This window comes from Vulpes vulpes, chromosome 10 (genome assembly GCF_048418805.1).
Source record: "Vulpes vulpes isolate BD-2025 chromosome 10, VulVul3, whole genome shotgun sequence".
Lineage (NCBI taxonomy): Eukaryota > Metazoa > Chordata > Mammalia > Carnivora > Canidae > Vulpes > Vulpes vulpes.
Window position 1 is genome coordinate 46,348,478 of NC_132789.1, and position 26,112 is coordinate 46,374,589.

The 26,112-nt window shown below is 40.1% G+C and overlaps 1 protein-coding gene across 1 annotated transcript; it reads left to right on the forward strand.

Annotated features, from left to right (window-relative positions):
* Positions 1–951: 951 nt before the first annotated feature.
* On the forward strand, positions 952–25,861 carry SHCBP1 (SHC binding and spindle associated 1). Its single transcript, XM_072723928.1, has 13 exons — positions 952–1,021; positions 3,795–3,962; positions 4,332–4,447; positions 5,889–6,097; positions 8,656–8,748; positions 12,152–12,385; positions 12,472–12,640; positions 12,978–13,098; positions 16,382–16,513; positions 17,211–17,329; positions 22,289–22,375; positions 22,751–22,892; positions 24,659–25,861. The coding sequence occupies exons 1-13, from the start codon at positions 958–960 to the stop codon at positions 24,982–24,984; spliced, it is 1,980 nt and encodes a 659-aa protein (XP_072580029.1). The 5' UTR covers positions 952–957; the 3' UTR covers positions 24,985–25,861.
* The last annotated feature ends 251 nt before the right edge of the window (positions 25,862–26,112 follow it).

Below are 26,112 nucleotides of genomic sequence, written 5' to 3' on the forward strand. Positions count from 1 at the left end.
TGGCTGAGTAATATTCTGTTGCATATGTATACCACATCTTCTTTATCCATTCGTCTATTATTGAACACTTATTTCCATTTCTTCACTATTGTAAATAATATTGAAATGAACATAGAAGTGCATATATCTTTTTGACTTAGTGGTTCTTTTCCCCCCTTTGAATACATATCCAGAAGTGGAATTGCTGGATTAAAAAACATTTTTTGGGGGGGGGGGGTAGGTAACGTACAACAGGACGGCTGCGGCTGACAGGTGGAGCATGCGGGAGGGTGTCTTGTGCACGAGGCTCAGTCAGTGTGAGCTGTTGTTACTGGAGATAACCGTTGCCTCTTGACTGACCCTTATGGGTAAGCACACTTTTACTAACTTTTTTTTTTTTTAGTTTTTTTTTTTTTTTTTTTTTACTAACTTTGACCTTCTTTGGAAGTAGTGTGTGTGCATGAGGGCGTTGTGCACACACGCGGGGGGGAGGTGCGGGGGTGCTGGGGCGGGGCTGGTGCTCCACGGGGCAGGTGCGTAGCCGCGAGCCCAGGTCACCGGCACAACCGAAGGTGACCTTGTGTCAAGTGGCTTAAGGCGATCCCACCGGTGGTGGCAGAAACAAGCCTACACGCTGTGTTCTGATCCCCAGTCCGGTGCCTTCGTGCTAGGCCGACTTCCCGGCGCGGCTTGCTAGCGTTTCGGAAAAGCCCAAACCATGCTCCGGCTCAGCTTCGTGCACGTCGCTCCCAGGGAGCAGAGGACGCGGGGCCTGGCGAGGAGGCGGTCCGCCCGCGCGGTAGGTGGCGCTCTGCGTGGAGTCAGCGGGGCGGGGCTCGCCGGGGCCGCGCCGCGGACGCCTCCCTCTCATTGGCCCGCCGCCTCGGCCCACGGCCCAATGGGAAGCGCCGGCGTCAGCCTGTTACCGGGCGAGGAGACAGCCCGCGGAAATTTGAAATGGCGGACGGGCCGCGGGCCATGGCTGCGCAGCCGGGGCGCCGGGGCCGGGCGGACGCCGAGGAGCCAGCGGCCGCGGAGAGGGGTGAGCCCCGCGGCGGGCCGTGTCGCGGGCCTGGGGCGTGGGTGGGCCTCCCGGCGGCGCGGAGGGGACGTGAGCTCGCGGCGTGGGCGGGCACAGCCCGGCGCGGCCCCCTCCTGCTCCCTCTCGCTTTTTAAAGATTTTACTTATTTAACCATGAGAGACACAGAGAGAGAGAGACAGAGAGAGGCAGAGACACAGGCAGAGGGAGGAGCAGGCTCCACGCGGGGAGCCCGACGCGGGACTCGAACCCGGGACCTAGGGTCACACCCTGGGCAGAAGGCGGCGCTGACCGCTGATCCCAGGTGCCCCCCAGTCACTGTCAGCTGCGCAGCTTAGAGGCGTTAGAGACACTCCCGTTGTTGTGCAGCTGCCCCCCCCTCCCGTGACTCCTCCCCCTTGTCACCTGGAATGCTAAACGTGGCGAAGACCCCCAGCCTCCCCTCCCCCACCCCCTGGTCACCCCAGGGCACTTGCCACTCTAGGCCCCTCGGGTCCTTGGCTTACAGCTGTACTTCTCTTGCTGTGACTGCCGTCGTGTCCTCAGGGCTCACCCGTGGTGTGTGTGTGGGGGGTGTGTGTGTGAGCATTTCCTTCCTTTTTTAAGGCTGAATAATGTTCTTTGTGTGTAGATGACACCTTTTGCTTATCCATTCATCCACTTTGTGTGTAGATGACACTTGGGATGCTCCCGCCCTTTGCTGCTCTGAACACAGGATGTACAAATGTCTTTTGGAGATCCTGCTTTGTTTTTTTCTTTTTTAAGATTTTATTTATTAAAGGGGCAGGCGGTGGGGCAGTCAGAGGGAAAAGCAGATTCCCCACTGAGCAGGGAGCCCGATGCAGGACTCCACCACGACCGGAGCTGAAGGGACACTTTCAACCTCCGGAGCTCCCCCGGCGTCCCATAGTAATTCTATTTTTATTTTATTTTTTTAAATTTTATTTATTCATGAGAAGGGGGGCAGAGACAGAGGCAGAGGCAGAAGGAGAAGCAGGCTCCATGCAGGGAGCCCAACGCAGGACTGGATCCCGGGGCCCCGGGGTCACACCCTGGGCTGAAGGAAGGTGCTCAACTGCTGAGCCACCCAGGCTGCCCAAGTAATTCTATTTTTAAATTTTTTTAAAAAAATGTATTTATTTATTAATGAGAGAGAGAGAGAGGGAGGCAGAGACAGGCAGAGGGAGAAGCAGGCTTCATGCAGGGAGCCCGACGTGGGACTGGATCTCGGGTCTCCAGGATCACACCCTGGGCTGAAGGCAGCGCTAAACCGCTGAGCCACCCGGTCCACCCATTTTTAAAGTTTTGAGGGACCACCATACTGTTCTCCATTGCCCTGTACCATTTTATTTTATTATTTTATTTTTTTTAAAGATTTATTTATTTATGATAGACATAGAGAGAGAGAGGCAGAGACACAGAAGGAGGGAGAAGCAAGCTCCATGCTGGGAGCCCGAGGCGGGACTCTATCCCGGGACTCCAGGATCGCGCCCTGGGCCAAAGGCAGGCGCCAAACCGCTGAGCCACCCAGGGATCTCCTGCCCTGTACCAGGGTTCTGTTTCTCTACATTGTCACCAAGACTTGTTTCCTTGATATTTTTCTTGTTGTTTTTTGATAATCCCATCCTAACGGGTGTGAGGCAAAAGTAGTATTTCTTTAATAAACATTTATTTATATTATTTAACAGGTACTACTGTGATCATGACCAACAAATTGATTAATCTTAATTTAAGTGAAATAGGCATCTATTTCCATCTTACCTTTATAGGACAAGAAACTGAGGCACAGAGACATTGCCACGCAGCTGGTGAGGTACTGATGTCCTCCGAGGCTTGTGTGCATTGGCATTTGTGAGCAGTAGAGCCCTGAGTACCGTGTAGTAACTAGTGGGGCCTGAACAGAGGCAAAGAAGTTGAAGGAAGGAGGGAATACGAGCAGCAGGGGGTGCCAGGGTGGGCTGCAGTGGAGAGAAAGATACCCTCCCTGAAATAAGCTGTGGAGACCATTTTGCCAGCGTAAATGCTATCCTCAGCATTGTTTATTTGGTAGTTGTTTTGTCTATTAAGAACATCGTATTATACAGAGTTATATATGCCCCTGACCAAATCATGCCTCATGAAACGTCAATTACAGCCCAAACCTAATGTGATGAGCATTTTCTAATCTTTTCTTTAGACACAGTCACTGAAATTAGTGAGGAGGAACTTTTAGCGAGGTGGCTTTAGTGAAGTAAACCTCATGCATTATTAAGAATCTGTTTATTGGAGGGCCATTGACAGACTCATATTGCAGAAAACAAAGGACGGTTTAATCTCATTTGCGAAGGAATGTAGGATACCAGCTCCTAACTTTAATGCAGCTTTATGGAATTATTTTGGGAAAAAAAATATCTCTAAGATATTGGACCATTATAAGTTGCTAGCTATAGTAAGAATCACGGCTTTATCCTTTAAAGGAGATCTTTGGTGATTGCCAGTGAATCAAAAACAACCCTTTCCCTCTGCCTTCTGAAAAACTTCATAGAACAACAAAGAACTAACCTATGAAAGATTTTAAGTTCTTACTGTTTTGAAGTAGAGCTTGGATTTTGAGGTGTTTTCAAGTTTGGAAAACTGATTTCTCCTGACAATGATAAAGGTAAATAAAGCATCACACCCAAATCCTTGTGTGTATTTTTTTTTTAGGAATTTCTAAATGAAAATATGAAATTAGAAGCAGTCTGTAAACACTGAAGTGTCTGGGATGGTTAAGCCTGCTTATTTTCATTCTTTTAGGTCTGTTTCAAGATGAAGATTCATGCAGTGATTGTAGCAATCATGATAAGCCAGGTTCTAATTTACAAAGTTTTGTGCCCGAGGGAAAGACTCATTTCCCAGAAATATTCCAGACAAGTCAACTTTTGTTCTATGAGCGATTCAGAGCTTATCAAGATTACATTTTAGGTGAGTACGGTCTTGGGTTTTTTTTTTTTTTTTTTTCTGTTTCTTTTATCTTTTCAGTTTACAAGTAGATTGTCTCCGTCTCCCAGACTGCCAGTTGGTTCTGGGAAAGTGGATTTATTAACTTTTCTCTGCTTTATGCAGTCTCAATTTTTTTTTTAAGATTTTATTTATTTATTCATTCATGAGAGACACACAGAGAGAGGCAGAGACACAGGCAGAGGGAGAAGCAGGCTCCATGCAGGGAGCCCGACGTGGGACTGGATCCCGGGACCCCGGGGTCACACCCTGGGCCGAAGGCGGCGCTAAACCGCTGAGCCACCCGGGCCACCCTGCAGTCTCCATTCTTAACTGTGTTTAATTTGTTTGTAGCTGACTGCAAGGCCTCTGAAGTAAGAGAATTCACAGCTGAGTTCTTGGAGAAGGTCCTTGAACCATCTGGATGGCGGGCGGTCTGGCACACTAATGTGTTCGAGGTGCTGGTTGAGGTAAATTTAATTCCATTGTTAAAGACATTTGGCTCTAGCCAAAAGCACTTTCCTTCAGACTTACAGCCAAAGTGCTTATTTTTAATTAAAGTTTATGAGCTGATTGAAAATAGTGTGTTTTTCACATCTAATTGTCATGGTGTCTGAAGTGTTCCATGAAGTTTAAAGGTGGCCAAGGAGGAGCTAACAGGCAATTGAGGTGGTTAAACTTTCAGTGTCCTTTGACAGGCGGAAGTGGATTATAAACCTATGAGGTGGAGGAGGTATTTGAGACCATTTAAAAAATAAAGAGGCCTCATTATGAAGTCAATGTAGAAAGTTCAGTTAATTTTTTACCTTCTTAGTTGTAGCCCATTAAGTAGCTCAAACCAAGCAAGACTTTTAAAACTGGCTTATTTCTTGCCTAACAAATTTGTAGGTACATGGTTAATTTCTTGATAATGTGTCACATTGTCAAAAGTAAAAACAATCTTATTTTTCACCTGACTGGGCCTTTTACACTAAATTTGCACTGTAATTACAGCTGTGAATTTTTCTCAGTGTTAACTGGACCACAAAAAACCCCAGTTAATCCAAAATGTTAAGCCAGGGAGTGAGAATACAAGTTGTTGCTACAGCTCCTTTAGAAAATGGCATCATTTACTGCAGTGATTATGGGCGAGGCAGTGGGTGGCAGCTGTTCCTGGTGGCTTAAATTTTTTATTATGTTACTATCTTTGGTGGCAGTAAAGTCCTATTAATTTTGTTGCCATAGTGTCGTCAGTGCCCCAGTCGTCCTGTCCATGTGCAACCCCCCACCTCCACCCTGACCTATTCCCTAAAAGTTGTCTAAGTCATGGTCTTAAGAGAAATGTGTCCTACCCCTGCTTAACACCTCTAATGCATTGCATTTACCGAAGCCCTGGTATTGGCTTCGTGGTTTCTCATTGTCTAGAGAACATAAAGTCCAAGCTCCTTCCAATGTCCTTTCTGTCCTGATCTCTCTGCCTTTTCTCTCACTTCCATCTCCTGCTGCCCCTCCCCTGCCCATTTCTTTCTTTTGATTCCAGTAAGAAATATTACCTGTCTGCTGCTCCAGCAGCCAAGCTTTTCTCTGCCACAGGGCCTTTTCACCTTCTTGCTCTTCAGATGGCTGCTTCTCTTTCATCCCGTACATCCCAGCTAAGAATGACTTCTCCAGATCATCCCAGCAAAACCAGACCACCACCCCTCTGGTTATACTTTGTCACATGCTCAATACTGTCTTGTCTTGTTTGTTTGTCTCTTCAGTTATAATGTAAGCTCCATTTGGGTAAGAGCCAGGCCCTTCTTGTTTATTTTTTATATAATGGAAGAAGGCTCTCTGTTGCCATTACATACTTAAAAAAAAAAATCAGGCTGTAGTGTTTTGTGTGTATCTTAATTTTGATTTCCATGTAAGTCACATTATTTTAAATTTCAGGTCACAGATGTGGACTTTGCAGCCTTGAAGGCAGTGGTGAGGCTTGCCGACCCATACCTCTGTGAATCTCAAGTGAGCTCTTTTACCTTGGAGTGTATGAATGAGCTCCTCGATCTGAAGGAACATCGGTTGCCCCTGCAGGAGCTGTGGGTGGTGTTTGATGATTCTGGAGTATTTGACCAGACAGCCCTTGCAATTGAACATGTCAGGTAGGAAGAGAGGAGAAGGAGAGTTGATGAAAATAACCTCATGGCCAGAAATGTCAGATGAAGGGCAGTAATTCTGGTCTGCGTTATATACCCAGATTTAAAACTCACACTGTAAAGCTGGTCATTGCAATATTTTAAAATACTCAAAGATAGAGAAATCTTTTTTTTTTTTAAGATTTGATTTATTTATTCTTCTCTGATTTCATCTTGCTTTCCCTCTCAGTCACATTCTAGTTGTTTGATCCTTCTCATCTCTTAACACATTCTCCTTCCAGCTTCTTGGTCATCCTGGCCTGCTCTTCCTTTCTTCCTCAAAACTTAAAATGTTGGAGTTACCCAGGATCCATCCGAGGCTATCTGCCCTTCTCTCTCTTTAATCAGCCTTGGAAGTACATTAGAATCACCTGGGAATTGTTTTTATAGGTGTAGTCTAACACATGAAAAAGGATGATAGGATCAGAATATCAGTATTTTATAACCTGTAATAAATAAAATAAAGGTTCTAGGTGATGGTCACGATTAGCTGATTAAAAACTCATGGCAAACTTTGTAGTAGATGCATCAGGCAGGCTGACAATACCTGAATCCCCTGGTCATTCTTAACCTCATCATCAGAAGAGATGACCAGGTGTCATATACTTCCTGATGGAAGTACATTGTGTCCCCCTTTAAGTATCCTTGCCAAAAAAATCTTTCCTACAGCTGACCAAGTCTTTAGATCTTACTATCTGTTTACCAGAAATAAAAGAAACAGAAGTAACATCCTCATGTTGAATGACCCCATGAGGATGCGATCAGTAAAATTCAGAGTATGGAAAACTTCTCAATATATTGCAAGGAGACATCAGGCTTCCTGCATGGAGCCTGCTTCTCTCTGCCTGTGTGTGTGTGTGTGTGTGTCTCATGAATAAATAAATAAAATCTTAAAAACAAAAAACGGGGGGGATCCCTGGGTGGCTGAGTGGTTGGGGCCTTCAGCCCAGGGCATGATCCTGGGTTCCGGGGATCAAGTCCTACATCAGGCTCCCTGCATGGAGCCTGCTTCTTCCTCTCCCTGTGTCTCTGCCTCTCTCTCTGTCTCTCATGAATAAATAAATAAATAAAATCTTTAAAAAAATAAATTGCAGGGAGAAAAGGAGAGGGGATAATCTTTAGAATAAAAGTAATTTAATTAAGTACAATTGGATACCTGTTTGAACAAGCCAATGATAAAACAATAGCAATAATACCAGAAGGGACAAACGAGGTAAATTCAACACTAACTGGATATTTGGATAGGAAAGAATTATAATGTTTTCTTAGTATAAAGATTTATTTTAGAGTTACACATTAAAATGTGTGAATGATGTTATATGTTTGACATTTGCTTTAAAGTAATCTGGTGTGCAGATGGTGGGGCTGGGGAGCAGAGAAGTAAATGGGTTAAGGTAGAGATGAAGTAAGATTGCCTGTGTGTTGATAATTGTTGAACCTGGGTGATACATACATGGTATTCATGATACTATTTGCTCTTGTATATGTTTGAGATTTTCCATAATAAAAATTTGTTAAATCACTTGAGGAGGTTTAAAAAATATGGATTCTGTATCTGATATCCTCCCCACTCCCGATTCTGATTTATTGGTCTGGAATAGGTTTGAAAACCAGTTTTTGAAAGCTTCTGAGGGGACTTTAACATGAAGCCAAGGTTGAGAACATTTAATGCCATCAATATGCCGACAACTCCCAGATTTATATCTTTAGCCCTGACCTTTCTGGTGAGCTCTGGGCTTGTTTATTCATCTTCCCTCTTGACGTCATCCACTTGGAGGTCAGATAGGCATCTCAATTCACACGTGGAGAAAACAACTCTGGTTTCAACCCAAATCTGTTTCTCTTCCAATCTTTTCTATATTAAGAAATGACACCACCATCCAACCAATTACAGATGGTCAGTAAACAGTTCTTATTTTATTTTTTTGTTTTATTTTATTTTAATTTATTTATGTGTGTGTGTGTGAGAGAGAGAGAGAGCATGAACTGGGGATAGGGGCAGGCAGAGGGAGAGGGAGAAGCAGACTCCTACTCAGTCAACCTGGGGCTGGATCCTAGGATTCCGGGATCATGACCTGAACCAAGGGCAGATGCTCAACCAACTGAGCCACTCAGGCACCCTAATAAATAGTTCTAATTAAAGAAAGGTCATAATGGAACCAATATTATAGAAAAACTACTTTAGGGGCACTCAGATCATGATCCCGTGGTCCTGGGATTGAGTCCCAAGTTGGGCTCCCTGTTTAGCAGGCAGTATGCTTCTCCCTGTTTCTGCCACTCCCCCTGCTGTGGTCTCTCTAATTCTCACTCTGTCAAATAAATAAATAAAATCTTAAAAACAAAACCAAAAAACTTTAGCCAATCCAAAGAAGTTCTATTGACTCATAACTATCAAGCCTAGCATTTATGCATCATTCTCTATTGTGGCTGATAAGGTTGTTTTGATTTACTCTTTAGCTTGCACCTCTCCAAATCCCTAACACTGAGCCAGTGATTGAATTTGAATGATATGAATTTCCTTTTAGGTTTTTCTATCAAAATATTTGGAGGAGCTGGGATGAAGAAGAGGAGGATGAGTATGATTATTTTGTCAGATGTGTTGAACCTCGATTGAGATTGTAAGTTATTTATTAGTGACCTTGTACATGTTGGAAAAATAGCTACCCATGGCTTAATTTTACCTGTTTGGTGTATACATACTCCAGGGGCCCGCCCACACATAGAGCAAGCCATCATACAAATAGTTTAACCCATTGACAAGTTATTAAATGAAACTTGTGCAAGTGCCAAGAAGCCTCCTTTTAGTTTATAAACTGAGTCTAACAGCAGAGTTCAGGGACATTGAAGTTAAAGAGTTCACTGGTTTATAAATAAATAAAACTAGTTGAGCTAACACGTTTAAAAAAAAAACAAAAACCCTGTGTTAAATTCAAAGACAATTGTTTGAAAGATAGTGAAATTAGTTGAATTATACAAGACTTGTATACAATTATACAAGACTTCTTTTGCTTTATTTTTTAAAAATAAATAAAATACTTTAGAAAATAAAGTACTTTAGAGTACTTTAGAAAATATTTGGCTTTATTCTAAGTTCCTACAGCAAAACACCTGGTTAAACAGAATTATTTGAGGATGTTTTTTTCTTTTTAAGATTTTATCCATTTATTCATGAGAGACAGAGAGAGAGAGAGAGAAAGAGAGAGAGGCAGAGACACAGGCCGAGCGAGAAGCAGGCTCCATGCAGGGAGCCCAACTCGGGACTTGATCCCAGGTCTCCAGGATCACGCCCTGAGCCAAAGGCGGATGCTCAGCTGTTGAGCCACACGGGCGTCCCTGTTTTGTCAAGTTCTTGTCCTTTAAGTCTTATTTGACAAATGAATGAAAATGCTAAGCAGTTAATATTGGTGATGCATAAAAATTTCCGGAATAGGGAAACACATTCTTCTAATTTGTCAGATTTTATTATTTTATTTTATTTATTTTATTATTTTTAAAATATTTATGTATGTATGTATGTATGATAGACACACACACACAGAGAGAGAGAGAGAGAGAGAGGCAGAGACACAGGCAGAGGGAGAAGCAGGCTCCATGCCAGGAGCCTGACGCGGGACTCGATTCTGGGACTCCAGGACTGCACCCTGGGCCAAAGGCAGGTGCCAAACCGCCGAGCCACCCAGGGATCCCCTAATTTGTCAGATTTTAATAGGGAAAAATACTTACATAACAAAAAGCCTAACTTAGCCATGCAGCCCAAGCACTGATTTTGTTAAATGTAGCATTCACATTTCCACGAGATGGAACTCTAAGACCAGGCAATTTTCCATGTATTCATGAGTGGTAATTTAAAGGCAGTGCTTCAATAAGAATAAAATTAGAACTTGCACTAAAAAAAAAAAAAAAAAGAAAGAAAAATTGTAGAAGGTAATGTTTCTTTTCCCTGTATGAAGGATGATTTGGTTACATAAGATAAGGCAGTGATCCTTTACATTTTATGGAACCCAATTAGATTTAGTAAGTTTCTCTTAGTTTATATAGTAAATAATAAGTAAAAAATATGTGAGAAGTCTGATTAATGGTTCTACCTGATTTAGAATCATGTATAATTTCTGTTTAACCTTTCCAAGTTTTCCATCGTGCATTCCTATTTTCCCATAGTGTATTCTATAAAATGCCAGAATTTCAAAAAGCTTGCATATCTTCTAGTTTAGGTTTTGATTGGAGTGAAATGTAATGGTAGGTGACTTGTGTATCTAGCAAATTTGATCTTGGAAAGGACTGTATTCTGACTTGACAGCTTTACATGTTCAAACAACAAATGATTTACATACACTGGCAGATGGGAAGGCATAAGGGAGTAATTGTTTTCAGTTGCAGAGAAGAAGCTATGGTACTTGATGGGGAAACTGGAATGTTATCAAATGTAGGGCAGAGTATAAAAGGTCTCTGGGCAAAGATAGGAGTAGTGTTATCAACAGGCAGGATTTAAAGGGAATCAAACCATATTGTCTTAATTTGGGAAGTAAATGTTTTTACTTTTTAATGCAAGACGCTGTGCTTCAAAGCTTATGGGTCTGAGACACAGATGTTGGTTCATTGCTTCCAAACCACAAAGTGTCACTTTAATGAGAAGAAATAAGCGGATTGGCATGGATATTGGAAATGCTAAGAAACTCATTTTAAAATTTGAGTCTTAATCTTCATAACTTAATAGACCTGATCAAACAGTCAGTGCAATTTTTTCTTTGCAAAGTGGATTTCTAGAATATCTTTAAAAGAGCATGGATTAACCAAAGCTGACAAAATCCATGCTTTTCAAGCTTCACCTAATTCATTTACTTGAAAAGTGGAAAAAAATGTATTTTTTATTCATTTTAAATACTGTTTGAATGTTAATTGTGATTTCTTGTAAATTTGTTTAGGATGTGGTTCTGTTTTTTTTCCCCCATCTTATTTAGAGCATGACTAAGTTAAAAAAACATCATCTAAGGCAGTAGTTTTCAACCTTGACTGCATATTAGAATCCCCAAGGAACTTTAAAAAAACTTCTCTACTTCTAGAGACCAATTTAATTGGTCTGAATGGGGACCTGAGCATTTGTATTTTTAAAAGCTCCCAGTGATTCTAATATGCAGCCAAGGTTGGAAAACTCTGGCTTCAGGCCTAGCTAGTATGCATACTTTTAACTGAGAAATAAGGCAATTATTGTAAAACTATATATAGGTAATGACAATAATATTGCAGTTTATTTTCAAATCCATTAATTTCACATCCATTAACTTGATTGTACTACATTCATAAATTATTTTATTGCATCTAGAAATGCTTTTTGTTCTATGTATTTGAGAGGGTATATAAACTAATAATAAGTTGTAAGTGCCAATAAGGTTGTCCGGTACTTGTTTTAATCACTCTCTAGTAATGGCAGCTTTATGTTTTTTTTCTGAGAATCTCAAAGGCTTATGTTTTTGAAACATACTATAATAATCTTCCTAAGGGAATATGCAGCATAATTTTGTGCTGTAGTGCTTTAAATGTGAGGAAGGACTAGAGCCAGTGATTGAATCATTAAAAATTTTGATTCTATAAATATGGTAATCTGCAACAATGTTATGAAACTATTGGGATACTTCCCTCCTCCCCTACCCCTACACCTCCAGTTTGCTCTCTGACATCTGCTTATGATTAAGATTTTGAATCTAATATATGAGAAAATAATTTTTCATTAAATAATGATTATAAATGGTAAAAAGTGAACTTTCAGTGTTTCTAAAGCATACATGCGTGGATCTGTGCAACTTCCCAAAGCAAGAAAAGTTAGTTACCTTAATGAAGTGATCCTTAAAACTTTCAATAGCTTCCATTTATAATAGAGTGCTATTCAGAAAGACATTACGTGTACCTGAGTTGTGTAAGATAAAACGCTTTTCTTCCTGGTCTTTGAGGACTAAATGGGCTGTTTCAATGATAGGAAAATGTGTCAGAAAGTCAGTGGATTTCAATTTGCTTTTAAACTTTCAGGCATTATGACATCCTTGAAGACCGAGTTCCTTCAGGACTTATTGTGGATTACCACAATCTGTTGTCCCAGTGTGAGGAGAGTTACAGGAAATTTTTAAATCTGAGAAGCAGTTTGTCAAATTGTAACTCTGATTCCGAGCAGGAAAACATCTCCATGGTTGAAGGGTTAAAATTGTATTCAGAGATTGAGCAGTTGAAACAAAAGCTAAAACTCATTGAGAATCCTTTGTTGAGGTATGTGTGTCTTTGTTTTTCTTAGTTGGCATCTTTTCTAACCAGCTATCTTACTAAGAACTGATTGGTCTTTTGGTTTCTCTAAGATACGTGTTTGGTTATCAGAAGAATTCGAATATCCAAGCAAAGGGCATTCGTCCAAATGGTCAGAAGGTCATGCATGTGGTCTCCTCCACCATGATGACTGGTCTGCTGCGGTCTCTGCTCAGGGACAGGCTTTCTCAGGAGCTTTGTAAGGAGGAAACAGAAATTCAGGTAAAAGTAGTTTTTTGCCCACGTGGTTTTTTTCTTCTACTTCAGGTTTTCCTGAATTCCACAGAGTGTTTACAGGAGCTTCAGAGTTGTTTTGTGTGTGTGTGTGTGTGTGTGTGTGTATGTGTGTGTGTGTGTGTGTGTGTGATGGGTAGTAGTGAGAACTTTGCCTTTTATCAGCATTAGTAACTTACCAAGTGTGGGGTGGGTTCAGTGCAGTAGCTGAGATACTTAAGTAAGCAGTTTTGGCTGCCTTTATAAAGTGAACATGAGGGTTCCTGGAGTGATACATAGGTTGCCTTTTGGGGGTGTATATTTGCAATCCGTTGTTGTTTTCTAGTTCCATAGCGATCCATTGTCTGCTATAAATGCCTGCTATGAAGGTGACACTGTGATTGTTTGCCCTGGCCATTACATGGTGCATGGCACGTTTGCCATTGCTGACTCCATTGATTTGGAAGGTGAGTCTGGAATATCATGAGACCAAAGTCTCTTGCATGATACCCTTAAGAAAAAATAGTAAGTCACTGATCTTTTTGAAGCTCCAAGAATATGATTTAATCCATTTGATTTCAAATGAGTTGCCTTAAAATATTAAGAGTATTTATTTATTTATTTTTTTTTATGATAGTCACAGAGAGAGAGAGAGAGAGAGAGAGAGAGAGAGAGAGGCAGAGACACAGGCAGAGGGAGAAGCAGGCTCCATGCACCAGGAGCCCGACGTGGGATTCGATCCCGGGTCTCCAGGATCGCACCCTGGGCCAAAGGCAGGCGCCAAACCGCTGCGCCACCCAGGGATCCCTATTAAGAGTATTTAAAGTGGGGATTGACTCAGTGTTTGAGCAACTTGTTGGGAAGACAACATACACAAAGACAAAAAAGACCATTTAGGAAGAAGTATATTTTCTAGATTGTAGGTTTATGGGGAGGAAATCTCATTTCTAGAATAAAAAGTTTTCCTAGCAGTATTTTTTTAGAGTTTAGTATTTTTTATTTCCTGTCTACTCTTATTTCTTATATGTTACAGACATATTGATGCATGTAGTTTTTGTTTTAAGTTTAACCTATTTTTTCATAGGTATAGGTCCGAATCTTTATCTTATTAATTCTATAAAAGCTTGCTGGGTGACTCAGTTGGTTGAGGGTCCAACTCTTGGTTTTGGCTCAGGTCATGATCTCAGGGTCTTGGGATCAAGTCCAGCTATGGGCTTCATGCTCTGTGAAGATTCTGCTTCTCTCCCTTAGCCCTTCCCCCAACTCATGCTCTCACTCTCTCTCTAGGGAAAAAATAAAAGAAGCTTGCTGAATGTTAAATTCTACACTTTGTATCTTGACCAAAGTGTACTTTTGAGAATATTAATATCAAAAGATTCTATTAAAAATAACTTTTTAACAGTCATATCCTATTGTACATTTTAAGTGTTTCCTAAATTTAGGTTACTTTACAATGGTTCATCTTGGTCCTGTGTATTTCCATAACATGTCAAATTTAGATGCACCTGTTCAACTATTTACCAAAAGAGCTTTAAGTTAGCAATAAAGCTTGTAATGCAAAAAATCCTTTATCATTTTGGGGCTTGTGCAGCTGGTCACAAACTGCTTAAGCTATGTTCTTTACCTTGTCAAAACTTCTTAATGGAAGCAAGACTGGGAGTTTAATTTCCTTCTGTTCACTAGTACATCACCTCACCCCCTTTTTTGTTTATGTGTGTAATTTTTGTTCTTTCTCCTTTCCAATATTTGATATATAATAGATGTGTGTGTGTATAACATATCTGGAGGATAAATCACAGCAATAAAAACACTATTTTTTGGCATACTGAAAATAGCATTGATATTATAGATTGTGTGGTAGATAAGAGATCTTCCTAGATTGGTAAAGATATTAATAATGAAATTGCAAAAGTGTAATAAATAACCATATAGAATTCTGATAGTTAAGTGTACAGATAACTAAATTTACTGCCAGAGGGCATTTCTGAGAATTTGGGAAATCCTATGGTATCTCTAGTGTGAATTTATGGAGTACTTGTTCATGAGTAATGTAAAAGGTTTTATGATAGCTTGTCTGATCTATAGCTAATGCTTATCACAAGAGATATAATTGAGTATGTACTATGTGTGGAGTGTTGACAGTACTTGTAGGGTTTTACTTTCTTGTTTAGAATATATATTCACTTAAGTGATATTTTTTTGTTTTAAACTACTAAGAATATGTAGCTTGTTTATGTAATAATCTGTTTTTTTTTCTCAGTATGACAGTTATTTTTAAATTTTTTTGATGAGGGCAGCCCGGGTGGTTCAGCGGTTTAGCGCTGCCTTCAGCCCAGGCCGTGATCCTGGAGACCTGGGATCGAGTCCCGCATCAGGCTCCCTACATGGAGCCTGTTTCTCCCTTTGCCTGGGTCTCTGCCTCTTTCTGTGTCTCTCATGAATAAATAAATAAATAAAATCTTTAAAAAAAATAATTTTTTTGATGATAAAAAACAATAGTTATTGTAGGAAATGTTCCAACTATAGACAGACACAAGAAATATCAAAAATACATATAATCCAATCGTCCAGAGTCCACCACTGGCAGCATTCCTGGGTGTGGGGTCACCTTGCATTCTCCTCTAGTGCTCCTGAAGTCTTGTCTGTGTCTTTTGTGTTTTTTTTTTTTTTTTTTTTTCTTAAGATGTTATTTATTTACTCATGAGACACACAGAGAGAGGCAGGGACACGGGCAGAGGGAGAAGCAGGCTCTCTGTGGGGAGCCTGATGCGGAACTTGATCCTGGCACCCGGGCATCATGACCAGAGCCAAAGGCAAATGCTCAACCACTGAGCCACCAGGTGCCCCTTGTCTGTGTCCTTTGAGTACAGAAAAACTTCACTGGTTTTGCCTTTAATGTAGTGATTGCTTTCATTTACTCATGCAAACAGTCTTCGACAAGAGTTATTTCTTACAGCTTTGTCTATTGGTTTTATTTTATGATGAGAGTCAGGCAACTTTGCTAGTTTTCTGATGCTCCAGTTTTTTGTAAGCCCATTAAGAGGTCTGGCCTATATTATTAGTTTGGGATTTGTAGAGATCCAATGTTTTTTTATTGGTTCACAAGGTAGACCTATTTTTTCAATAACAAATTGTTTTAAGTCAGTTTGTCAGATTCTGTGTCAATCTATTTAAGAGAATACTAAAATTAGGAAATCTTGAGAAATGCTTAGGCTTTTTCAAACCAAATTTATATTAGAATAATAGAATTTTAGAGTTGGGAAAAAAATTTACAAGTGTTAAATGCTTTAAAGTTTTTTTTTTTTTTTAAGATTTTATTTATTTATTCATGAGAGACAGAGACATAGGTAGAGGGAGAGAAGCAGGCTCCCTGCAGGGAGCCCAAAGTGGGACTCAATCCCAGGACCCCAGGATCACACCCTGAGCCAAAGGCAGAGATGTTCAATCACTGAGCCACCCAGTCCCTATATAGCATTTTTGTAAGCAAATTTAGTGCTGAGCTGGTCTGAGATGGTTGATAGGATATAGAGTTCCTGATAACAGGGGCAGATTGAGGTGTGGTTATTATTAAAAATTGTATAGCCTGGTTTAAATTAAACAAGATATGTGAGGTAGATTTTATTTAAATGCAACTTGGTTGACTGGTCTCATGTCATTTGGGGCCATTTGAAATAGAGAGATCTATTATAGTAACTTTATGTTTAAACATTTGCCCTCACCCATCTTAAATACTCTTGTTCTCTTCCTTAGGATATGGTCTACCAGATGATATTGTGATAGAAAAGAGGGGCAAAGGAGATACTTTTGTGGACTGTACAGGTGTGGATATTAAAATCTCAGGCATAAAATTTATTCAGCATGATGCTGTAGAAGGAATCTTGAGTAAGTATCTGAATATTTCCTGTGTTATTTTGTTCCAGGCTTTGAGAGAAAACTTTACTTTTCCTAGAAGATGCAATTCAATAAACCACTCTTGAGTATAAGGAAGGCTGATTATTTATGTACATAACATGATAACTTAGGAAGCTTATTCTGAAGTAGAAAATAGTTCAGCCTATTGAAAATTTGTTACTTTATTTTTTATTTGTTTTAAAGATTTTATTTATTTATTCATGAGAGACACAGAGAAAGAGGCAGAGACATAGGCAGAGGGAGAACCAGGCTCCCTGTGGGGAGCCCGATGTGGGACTCGATCCCAGGACCCTGGGATCACGCCCTGAGCTGAAGGCAGATGCTCAACTGCTGAGCCACCCAGGCGTCCCTGTATTGCCATTCTTAAATTGGGTCTCCTTTTCTTCTCCCTTCCAAGATCTCATGAAAGTTACTTTCTGATACTTTTTTGGAAAATTGCTCTTTAACTTGATTTTGCATATCTGAGATCATTTCATTCGGTTTTAAGAAAGCTGCTTTTAGATGTTAGTCATTGTTTTGTAAATTGTGAGTTTGTAATTCCAGTAATAAAGTTTAAGTGGTAGCTAGAGAAATATTTAGACCACTTAATATTTCTAATATTGGAAAACACATTTCTAATATTGGAAAACACATTACTTGAAGCTTTGATTGCATGTTTTCATCCTAGTCATCCACCGTGGTAAGACCACATTGGAAAACTGTGTGCTGCAGTGTGAAACTACCGGAGTCACAGTGCGAACGTCAGCAGAATTTTTAATGAAGAACTCAGATTTATATGGTGCCAAGGTAGGATAATCTCTTATCCTTTGGGGAAGTAGTTTAGGTTTAAGTTCTTTTTGTTTTTTGTTTGTTTGTTTGTTTTTAAAGATTTTATTTATTTATTCATGAGAATACACAGAGAGGAGAGAGAGAAGCAGAGACACAGGCAGAGGGAGAAGCAGGCTCCATGCAGGGAGCCCAATGTGGGACTCGATCCCAGGTCTCCAGGATCACACCCTGAGCTGAAGGCAGCGCTAAACCGCTGAGCCACCGGTGCTGCCCTAGGTTTAAGTTCTAAATAAGTAAACAAAATGTGGGACTAAGATGTAAATGCATATTCCTGTTCTCTTTCTTCAAAGAAGTTCAGACACTTTTATGTACTAAGCCGGATGTAGTTATATAAGGAAGAGAAATAAGAAATCTCAGTTTCTCTATGATAACTTTGAGAGATTTAGACCCTTCACATTTGTTGACTTTATAAATGGATTTTGTAGCAATTGAAGCTCAGTTGCTTTTTTTTAAATTAGACTTTTTATTTTGAGAAAATTACTGAGATAACATGCTGTTGTAAGAAGTAGAACAGAGAGATCCTGTATGTGTATTCTGTACTAGTTGTAACATCCTGTAAAACTGTAGTACAACAGCACAGCCAGATAGTCCATTCAGTCAGATTGAGTATTACCATCACTTCAAGGATCCTGCATGTTGCCTTTTGACAGCGACAGCCACTTGCTTCTCCATCACACCTCTTCTTTAATCACTGGCAAACCCTGGTCTTGTCTCCATTTCTGTTATTTCATCGTCCCAAGAACGTTATGTAAATGTAAATCATCATAACCTTCTGAGGTTGGCTTTTTTTACTCAGCACAGTTCTAGTACAGTTCTCTGGAGCTTCACCCAAGTTGTAGGTACCAAGTGTTTCTTCTTTTTTTATTGCTGAATAGTATTCCAGCATATGGTTGTTGCACAGTTTGTTTAACTGTTCACCTGTTAAAGGATATCTGAGTTGTTTTCAAGTTTTGGCTGTTGTAAATAAAGCTACAGCCAACATTTGTGTACAGGTTACTGTGGGAAACGTTTTCATTTCTCTGGAGTAAATGCCCAGGAGTGCAGTTGTAGATCATGTGGCAACTGCATGTTTACTTTTTTTTTTTTTTTTAAAGACGTGGCCAGGACAGCCTGGGTGGCTCAGTGGTTTAGTGCCACCTTCAGCCCAGGGCGTGATCCTGGGGACCTGGGATCGAGTCCCGCATCAGGCTCCTTGCATGGAGCCTGCTTCTCCCTCTGCCTGTCTCTCACTCTCTCACGAATAAGTGAATAAAATCTTAAAAAAAAAAAAAAAAAAAAGTTAAAATTTAAAAAAAAAAAAGACATGGCCAAACTGTTTTCTAGAGTGGTTACATCATTTTACATTCCCATCAGCAGATGTTTGAGTGATACAGTTTCTCTATATCTTCTTCCCCAGCATTTGATATTTTTACTGTTCTGATTTTAGCCATTCTGTTAGGTGTGTGGTTTTAATTTGCATTTGCCTAGTGGTTAATGATGTGGAACATTTTTTCATATGCTTACTTGCCATCCTTCTCTTCAGTGAAATGTCTATTCATGACTTCTGACCATTTTCTAATTGGATTATTTGTTCTTTTTTACTGTAGAGTTTTGAGAGTTCTTTTTATATTCTAGATACTAGTCCTCTGGTGGGTATTTGCTTTGCATACAGTTTTTGTTTTGTTTTATTTCTTTCCTGAGAGTGTATACACCTGTGAGGCAGGCAGGGAGGGACGGAAGAGAGAAAGAGGGAGAGAGAGAATCCCAAGCAGGCCTCCTATCCAGCTCAGAGCCCCAAGATCATGACTTGAGCCAAAATCAATAGTTGGATGCTCAACCGACTGAACCACCCGGGTGCCCCTGCAGATTTTTATGCTAGTCTATAGCTTGTCTTTTCATTTTATTCACATGAGCTTTTATAGAACAGAGCTTTAATTTATGATGAAGCCTAATTTATTGATTTTTCCATTTATGGGTAGTGCTTTTGGTGTTAAGTGTAAGGAACTCTATGCCCAGCCTTAGGTCGCAAGGATTTTCTCTTATTCTTTTCTCCTAAAAATTTTATGGTTTACGTTTTACATGTAAGTCATGATCCGTTTTTGAGTAAATTTTGGTATAAATGTGAATTTTAGGTTAAGGTTTATTTATTTGCCCATAGATATCCAGTTGTAACCACACCATTTCTTTAAAAGGCTGTCCTTCTTCCAATAAATTCGTTTTGCACTTTTGTCAAAAATCATCTGGGAAATTTGTGTGGGCTTATTTCTGCTTTCTGTGTTCCCTTCTCCTAATGTGTGGACCTGTCCCTCCACCAACACCTGCTACTGTAAGTCTTGAAATCTGGTAGTGATTCCTCCCACTTTGTCTTTTCCAAAATTGTTTCAGCTATTCTAATTCCTTTGCCTTTCAATATATATGTTTTAGAAAAATATTGTCTCTCTCTACAAAAAGTCTGAGATTTTGATAAGAATTTTTATAAACCTGTATATCAATTTGGAGAGGATAGATACCATTGTTTTGTTTTGTTTTAAGATTTTATTTATTCATGAGAGACACGGAGAGAGGCAGAGACACAGGCAGAGGGAGAAGCAGCCTCCCTGCGGGGAGCCTGACACAGGACTCAAGCCCGGGTCTCCAGGATCAGGCCCTGGGCCAGAGGCGGCGCTAAACCGCCGAGCCACCCGGGCTGCCCTTTTTTTTTTTTTAAGATTTTACTTATTTATTCATGAGAGACACAGAAAGAGAGAGGCAGAGACACAGGCAGAGAGAGAAGCAGGCTCCATGCAGGGAGCCTGATGTGGGACTCAATCCCGGGATTCCAGGACCACGCCCTGGGCCAAAGGCAGCGCTAAACCGCTGAGCCACCCAGGGATCCCCCTATTCACTTTTTTTTTTTTTTTTAGTGCATTTTTTGTCTTTTGTTCAGATTGGGTAGTTTCTATTCTATCTTCCCAGTTTACTGATTCTTTGCTCTGTCTTTTCCTTTCTGCTGGTGAGCCCATCCATGGAGCTTTTTATTTCTCTCATTTTTGAGCTCTGAAATTTCCATTTGGTCCTTTATATCTTCTGTTACTTTGCTGAGCCTTTCTGTTAATTTGTGTGCCTTTCATTTTTCATTTAAGTATGTTCATAATTGCTCATTAAAGCATTTTTATCATGGCTGCTTTAAAATCCTTGTCAGCTAATTCTAACATCTGACAGTTGGTCTTAGCATCTGTTGACAGTTTGACATCTTTCTGGCTCTTGGTTTGGCAAGAGATTTTCACCTGAAACCTGGATATTTTGTGGTATTATGAGAGCCTGGATCTTCTGTTTTAACTTCGGTGACACCAGTACAGGAAGGGTTTAGGTAGAGGGTACTGCCTCGTTACTGAGAGGTACAGGGAGGGAGAAGTCCGGGTTCCCCATTTAGCTTCCATTGACACCCAGTTTGAATGGGGGACCTCTTTGTTACTGCTGGGAAGGGGTAGAAATTCTGATTCTTACATGATTTCCCTGACACCACGGCCCAAGGCAGTGGCCTTGTTAAACTGGGCAGTGGTGAAAGGCCAGGCTTCCTGCCAGGCCTGCTCTGGTACCACCCTAGTGGGGAGGAGCAGTAGCACTTTGACTGTCGGGTGGGAGTGCTGGCGCTTCTAGGGCCTTGTTATTGGCTGGTGGCTTCCTACTTGGCCTTCTCTGACACCACCCCACAGGGAGAGTTGCGGTGCCTGGTGATAGTCTTGAGAAGGAAGTTTATGTTCTCCTTTCGGCGTTTGCCAGCACGTGTGGGGACGGTCCACTGTTTTTATCTGTGGTGTTTGGCTGGCATAGAGCTATAATTGTCTGAAAGTTTTCTGACTTTCCAGGCTGCCTGGTTCTTTGGCTAGAGAGAGCAGGCTTTTCAGGAGGCTTCTGGTCTGTGTCTGGTGTTCATGGATTGCCAGCTTCTTCAGCCTCAAGTCTGGGGAAGAAAGCCCAATTAGCAGATCTTTTTACCTAATGGAGAGTTAGATTGGTGTGTAGTGGGTCATCTGGGCATATATGTTCTCCTATCCCTAAAAGGGATATAATAATAAATTTTTCTCATGGCATACTCTCAACATACATACAGTAAATGTATTATAAATGGTTAATAGCAGTGTTTCTTCATGTATGATATTATATATGAAATTATTCTGAAAATGATTTCTTAAATAACTATAGAGGTTTGAATAAATTATTTTTACTTCCCAAAGTGCTTAGTATAACTTCAGTAAATAAATTATTCCTGTTATTGTTACTTCTTAATTGATACCATGTAGTCCCAAGGGATAGTGTGAAAGAATTGTTTCCATACATGGATCTTTCTGGTTACTTTGTAAAATGATACACTTGAATTGGCTAATTTTAACATGTGTGTAGTAGTGGAGGTCATTAATTCTTTAGCTCATACTGATTTTTAAGTTACGTTGAGATGTTTTAAAACTGATGGGTTAAAAAATAAATAAATAAAAATAAAACTGATGGGTTTTAAAAAATATCAGTTCTATTTTCTATCCTTATATTACAATATTTTACTAGACTCAAATACTGTTCTCCGGCTAATTGAGTATCTCAGAGAAGATGTTCATTTTAAATAATTGCAAAATTGTTAAATACTTTGTTCTTTTTCTTTGGCAGGATCAGAAAACTGACTTGTCCAGAATGAAAGGGAGTGGGACAGTAATCAAGTGTTGATAATCTTAGCCAGTGTTTTTTGTGTGTATATCTGTGAATCATTTTTGAAAGTGATAAATGATAGACAATTTGCTGGAAATGGAGCAAATGGAAATGTTGATTAGAAATATCTAACAAAGCTTTCTGTAAAATACTTTGTATTTGCACTATGTTAAGGTTTAAGAAGTGATTGTAATAAGCCTTCTCTTGTAGTCTTGTCTTTAAAAAACTGATTGTGACACCTTAAAACATAACTTGTAGGGTGCTGGTATAGAAATCTATCCAGGGAGTAAGTGCACCTTAAGTGACAATGGGATCCATCACTGCAAGGAAGGGATACTCATTAAGGTGAGTGCTCCTGCTAAAACACCCTTTTTCCAAAAGTTAGTTAGAATGGTTTCATCCAAGAAATAATTGTTTCATTAAATTCTCATGTTGAGTTCTATCGCTTTCTGGTTTTGAAAGCACAAGCAGTATATACATCTTAATAATCATCTTGATATCAATAGTTGGTGATGTTCTTTTGTGAGAATATATTGCTGTCTATAGATCTGCAGAAATGACAGAGGAATGCTATGTCACTCAGCTCAGACTGCGCTACCACTTATTAATAAATATAGCCTTCTCCTTTATTTTTAGAATAGCCGGGAAAAAGTGAGATTTTAAAAATCAGGTGGTGTTGAATGTGACAGTTCCTTAAAACATTTGTTTTCAATGTCACAGGACTTCTTAGATGAACATTATGACATTCCCAAAATATCCATGGTGAATAATGTCATACATAATAATGAAGGTTATGGTGTTGTCTTGGTGAAACCTACAATCTTCTCTGACCTGCAGGAAAATGTCCAAGATGAAACCGAAGGTATGCTGTATTTAGTGATTTTTAAAAATAAAAACTGGATCTAGTTTGCTTTATTTCAACATTGAACTCTGATTAAGGATCCGAGTCTTCCTTTCCTTTAACAAAGATAACTGGCATATGCTCGGACATGGGGTTGGAGAAGCTTGGGAAAGCTATAACATTGCAGACTCCCAGGGTGAAAGAAACTTTCAAGGTCAACTAGTTCACCTATTCCTTCTAAACCTTGGTGTGTGGTTGTAATAAGAATATTATTTGGTCCTGTACTGCCCTTCTTATCATGCTTGGCTTTCTGTATATTTATGGAATAAAGCTGGACATATGAGAGCAATGGTAGCTCCTGCTGGCGTTTGTTAAGGGTGGAGGCAGAGAAGTGCGTGTGTCAGTCTGCATTTGCTGGAGGGGATCGTGAAGTTTGTTTCTATTTTTTATAGGCAGAAGTAAATGCCTCCCTGTCAACTGTCTTTCTATGGCAGCAAAGCTGAGTTAAATCATTAGGAAATTCATGACTTTCAAGCCAAGACCCAGATTACTATGAAATCTCAGTCAGAGAGGGATTAAGCATTGGCATGGGTGAGGAAAGTAGTCCTCATCATCCTCAGGACCCACTCTAGTTATCTGTGAGTTCTTTTTCTTCACACAGTTCTGTAGTCAGACGTCCAAATGGGCTTGTCCGCATTATGTACTTAGGGTCTCACAAGGGTGAACACAGAGGTGAGTGGGCTTTTGTCTGAGAGCTCTGGGGGGAAGATCGGCTTCTGAGCTCATTCATATCATTGGCAGAACTCATTTGCTTGGGCAGCCCCAGTGGCTCAGCGGTTTAGCGCCTGCCTTTCAGCCCAGGGTGTGATCCTGGAGACTGGGGATTGAATTCCACGTCGGGCTCCCGGCATGGAGCCTGCTTCTCCCTCTGCCTGTGTCTCTGCCTCTCTCTCTCTCTCTCTCTCTCTCTCTCTCTCTGTGTGTCTCTCATGAATGAATAAATAAAATCTTAAAAAAAATTTTTTTGCTTGAGGTCATAGGAATGAGGTCTCCATTTTTTGGCTATATTGGCTGGGGATTGTCCTCAGTTTCTAGAGGCCAGGTCCTTGGCCTATAACCCTCTGTATCTCCAACTTTCCTCAAGAGAACCTCCCTCAAGGCAAATGTTGCTCATGCTTCAAATCTCTCTCACATTATGAATTTCTTCATGCTTTCTTTTCCTTCTTTTAAAGAGCCCCTATGACTGGATTAGGGATACCTAATTATCTTCTTCAAGTCAGCTGCTTAGTAACCTTAATGACATGTGCAAAATCATTTTGCCATTTAGCAGTCATGAAGGTAGCACCAGGGGTTGGGCGTTGCAGGAACCATCTAGAATTCTACCCCAGATACGTACTCACTGAGAATGCTGTCATCAGCTGCTGGAGTGGAGTTCCTTTAAGAAGAGTGGCACTGTCTTATTAATCTTTGCATCTAGCCCCTAAAGCCATGCGTAGTAGGTAGTAAATACCCAGGAAAGGTCTGTTAAGTGAAGGAGATTCTAGGGTAAAAAGAGAAAAGAATTCAAAATTGGTAATCCTGTAGGAGAGTCAGAAAGCTTTGGTACAAAGAGGAAAACGACTGCTCGTTGAGCTACTTACAGCAAAGAGTTTGTAGAATCTACTCAGATGACGGCAGGAATCCTTGGCAGAAAAAACTTGAAAGCTCTCACAGAATATAGAAATATATTTTTGTGGAGTTATTTTGTACATTTAACTTTATTTATTATAATTTGTTTATTTCTCCAGAAAATAGAGCACTTAAAGTTCCAACAAGTGAAGAGGCAGATACAGCAGAAAGGATAGATTTAGAGGAGCTGATTCAGTGTGCAACTGGCAAAATGGAGCTTTATGCAAGATCCAGCCTTTCTGAGCAAGTTGAAGGCAACTGTGAAATTGTGAATGAACTAGTTGCTGCCTCTACACAGAAGGGCCAGATGAAGAAGAAAAGGTTGAGTGAACTGGGGATCACGCAAGCTGACGACAAGTTAATGTCACAGGAGATGTTTGTTTCAATTGTGGGGAACCAGTTCAAGTGGAATGGGAAAGGGAGTTTTGGCACATTTCTTTTCTGACCACCATGATGTAAATAGATAGCAAAATAGTGGATTTTGCACATGCTGCCCTAAGAGTACCTGCTGCTATCGTAGTTCGCTTCATGTCTGTATTTCACATTTGATATATTTGATTGGGTGTGAGTGAAATGACTCTATTTCTGTCTGCAGGTGTTGCACAAGAGACATTTCCTCTGTATAAGGAAGGTCATAAAAACATATAAAATAGAAATATAAAATAGAAAATGAAGATTTCTTATCTGGAAAGTCTTGCTTTCTCAAACACATCCTTCTGTCGTATTATTAAGCCTATCAGTAACTTTCTAGTATAAATACACTTTAACCTAGCACTTCGGACACGAGGAAGACAGAATACAAGATGAGTGCACAGAATTGCAATAGGTCTCAAATGTGCAGTGTTCTTACACTTGTCTTTTTCTCCTAATTAACAGCAAGTCTGATTTCCATGCTGCATTTGCATAATACTTGTCTTAAAATAAAAGCTTTTATGATTGGGAGGTTATCTGTGTAATCACTTATTGAGAATCTGAGTGTGATGCATTTTTATGTTGAATTATGTAATCATCAAAACAGTAATAGTTAGCATGGCAGGTTTGAAACATGAGATGTGTTATTCAGAGCCAATGCATAAGTAGAGCATTTTCACTGTTGCTGAATTTGAATGAATAAAAAGAAGTTTGTTTTTTTTTTCGCCATAACAGTATTCTGATCAAATTTCAAATATCTTAGACAAAGTGATTACTTTTACAACCTATATCAGCTCTGTGTTCTTGAATATCATATTGTAAAGCACAGCTTTTAAAATATTTATATTTTTAAAAAGTATATGTGTCATTAATATGCTTAATGATTAAAATTAAAATGATGAAATAAAAAATTGAATCTTGTTATATTTTTTCCAGATGCATTATGGGCCATAGCATATGTGTAGCATATGTAGCATGTGTGGTCCTTTGGAATGCGCACAAAGTTTATCTTTTTAGTGTTGTTGTTTTTTTTTTTAATGTTTCAGAAAGAGTATTAAGGTTGGGGATCCCTGGGTGGCTCAGCAGTTTAGCGCCTACCTTTGGCCCAGGGCACGATCTTGGAGTCCCAGGACCGAGTCCTGCGTCGGGCTCCTGGCATGGA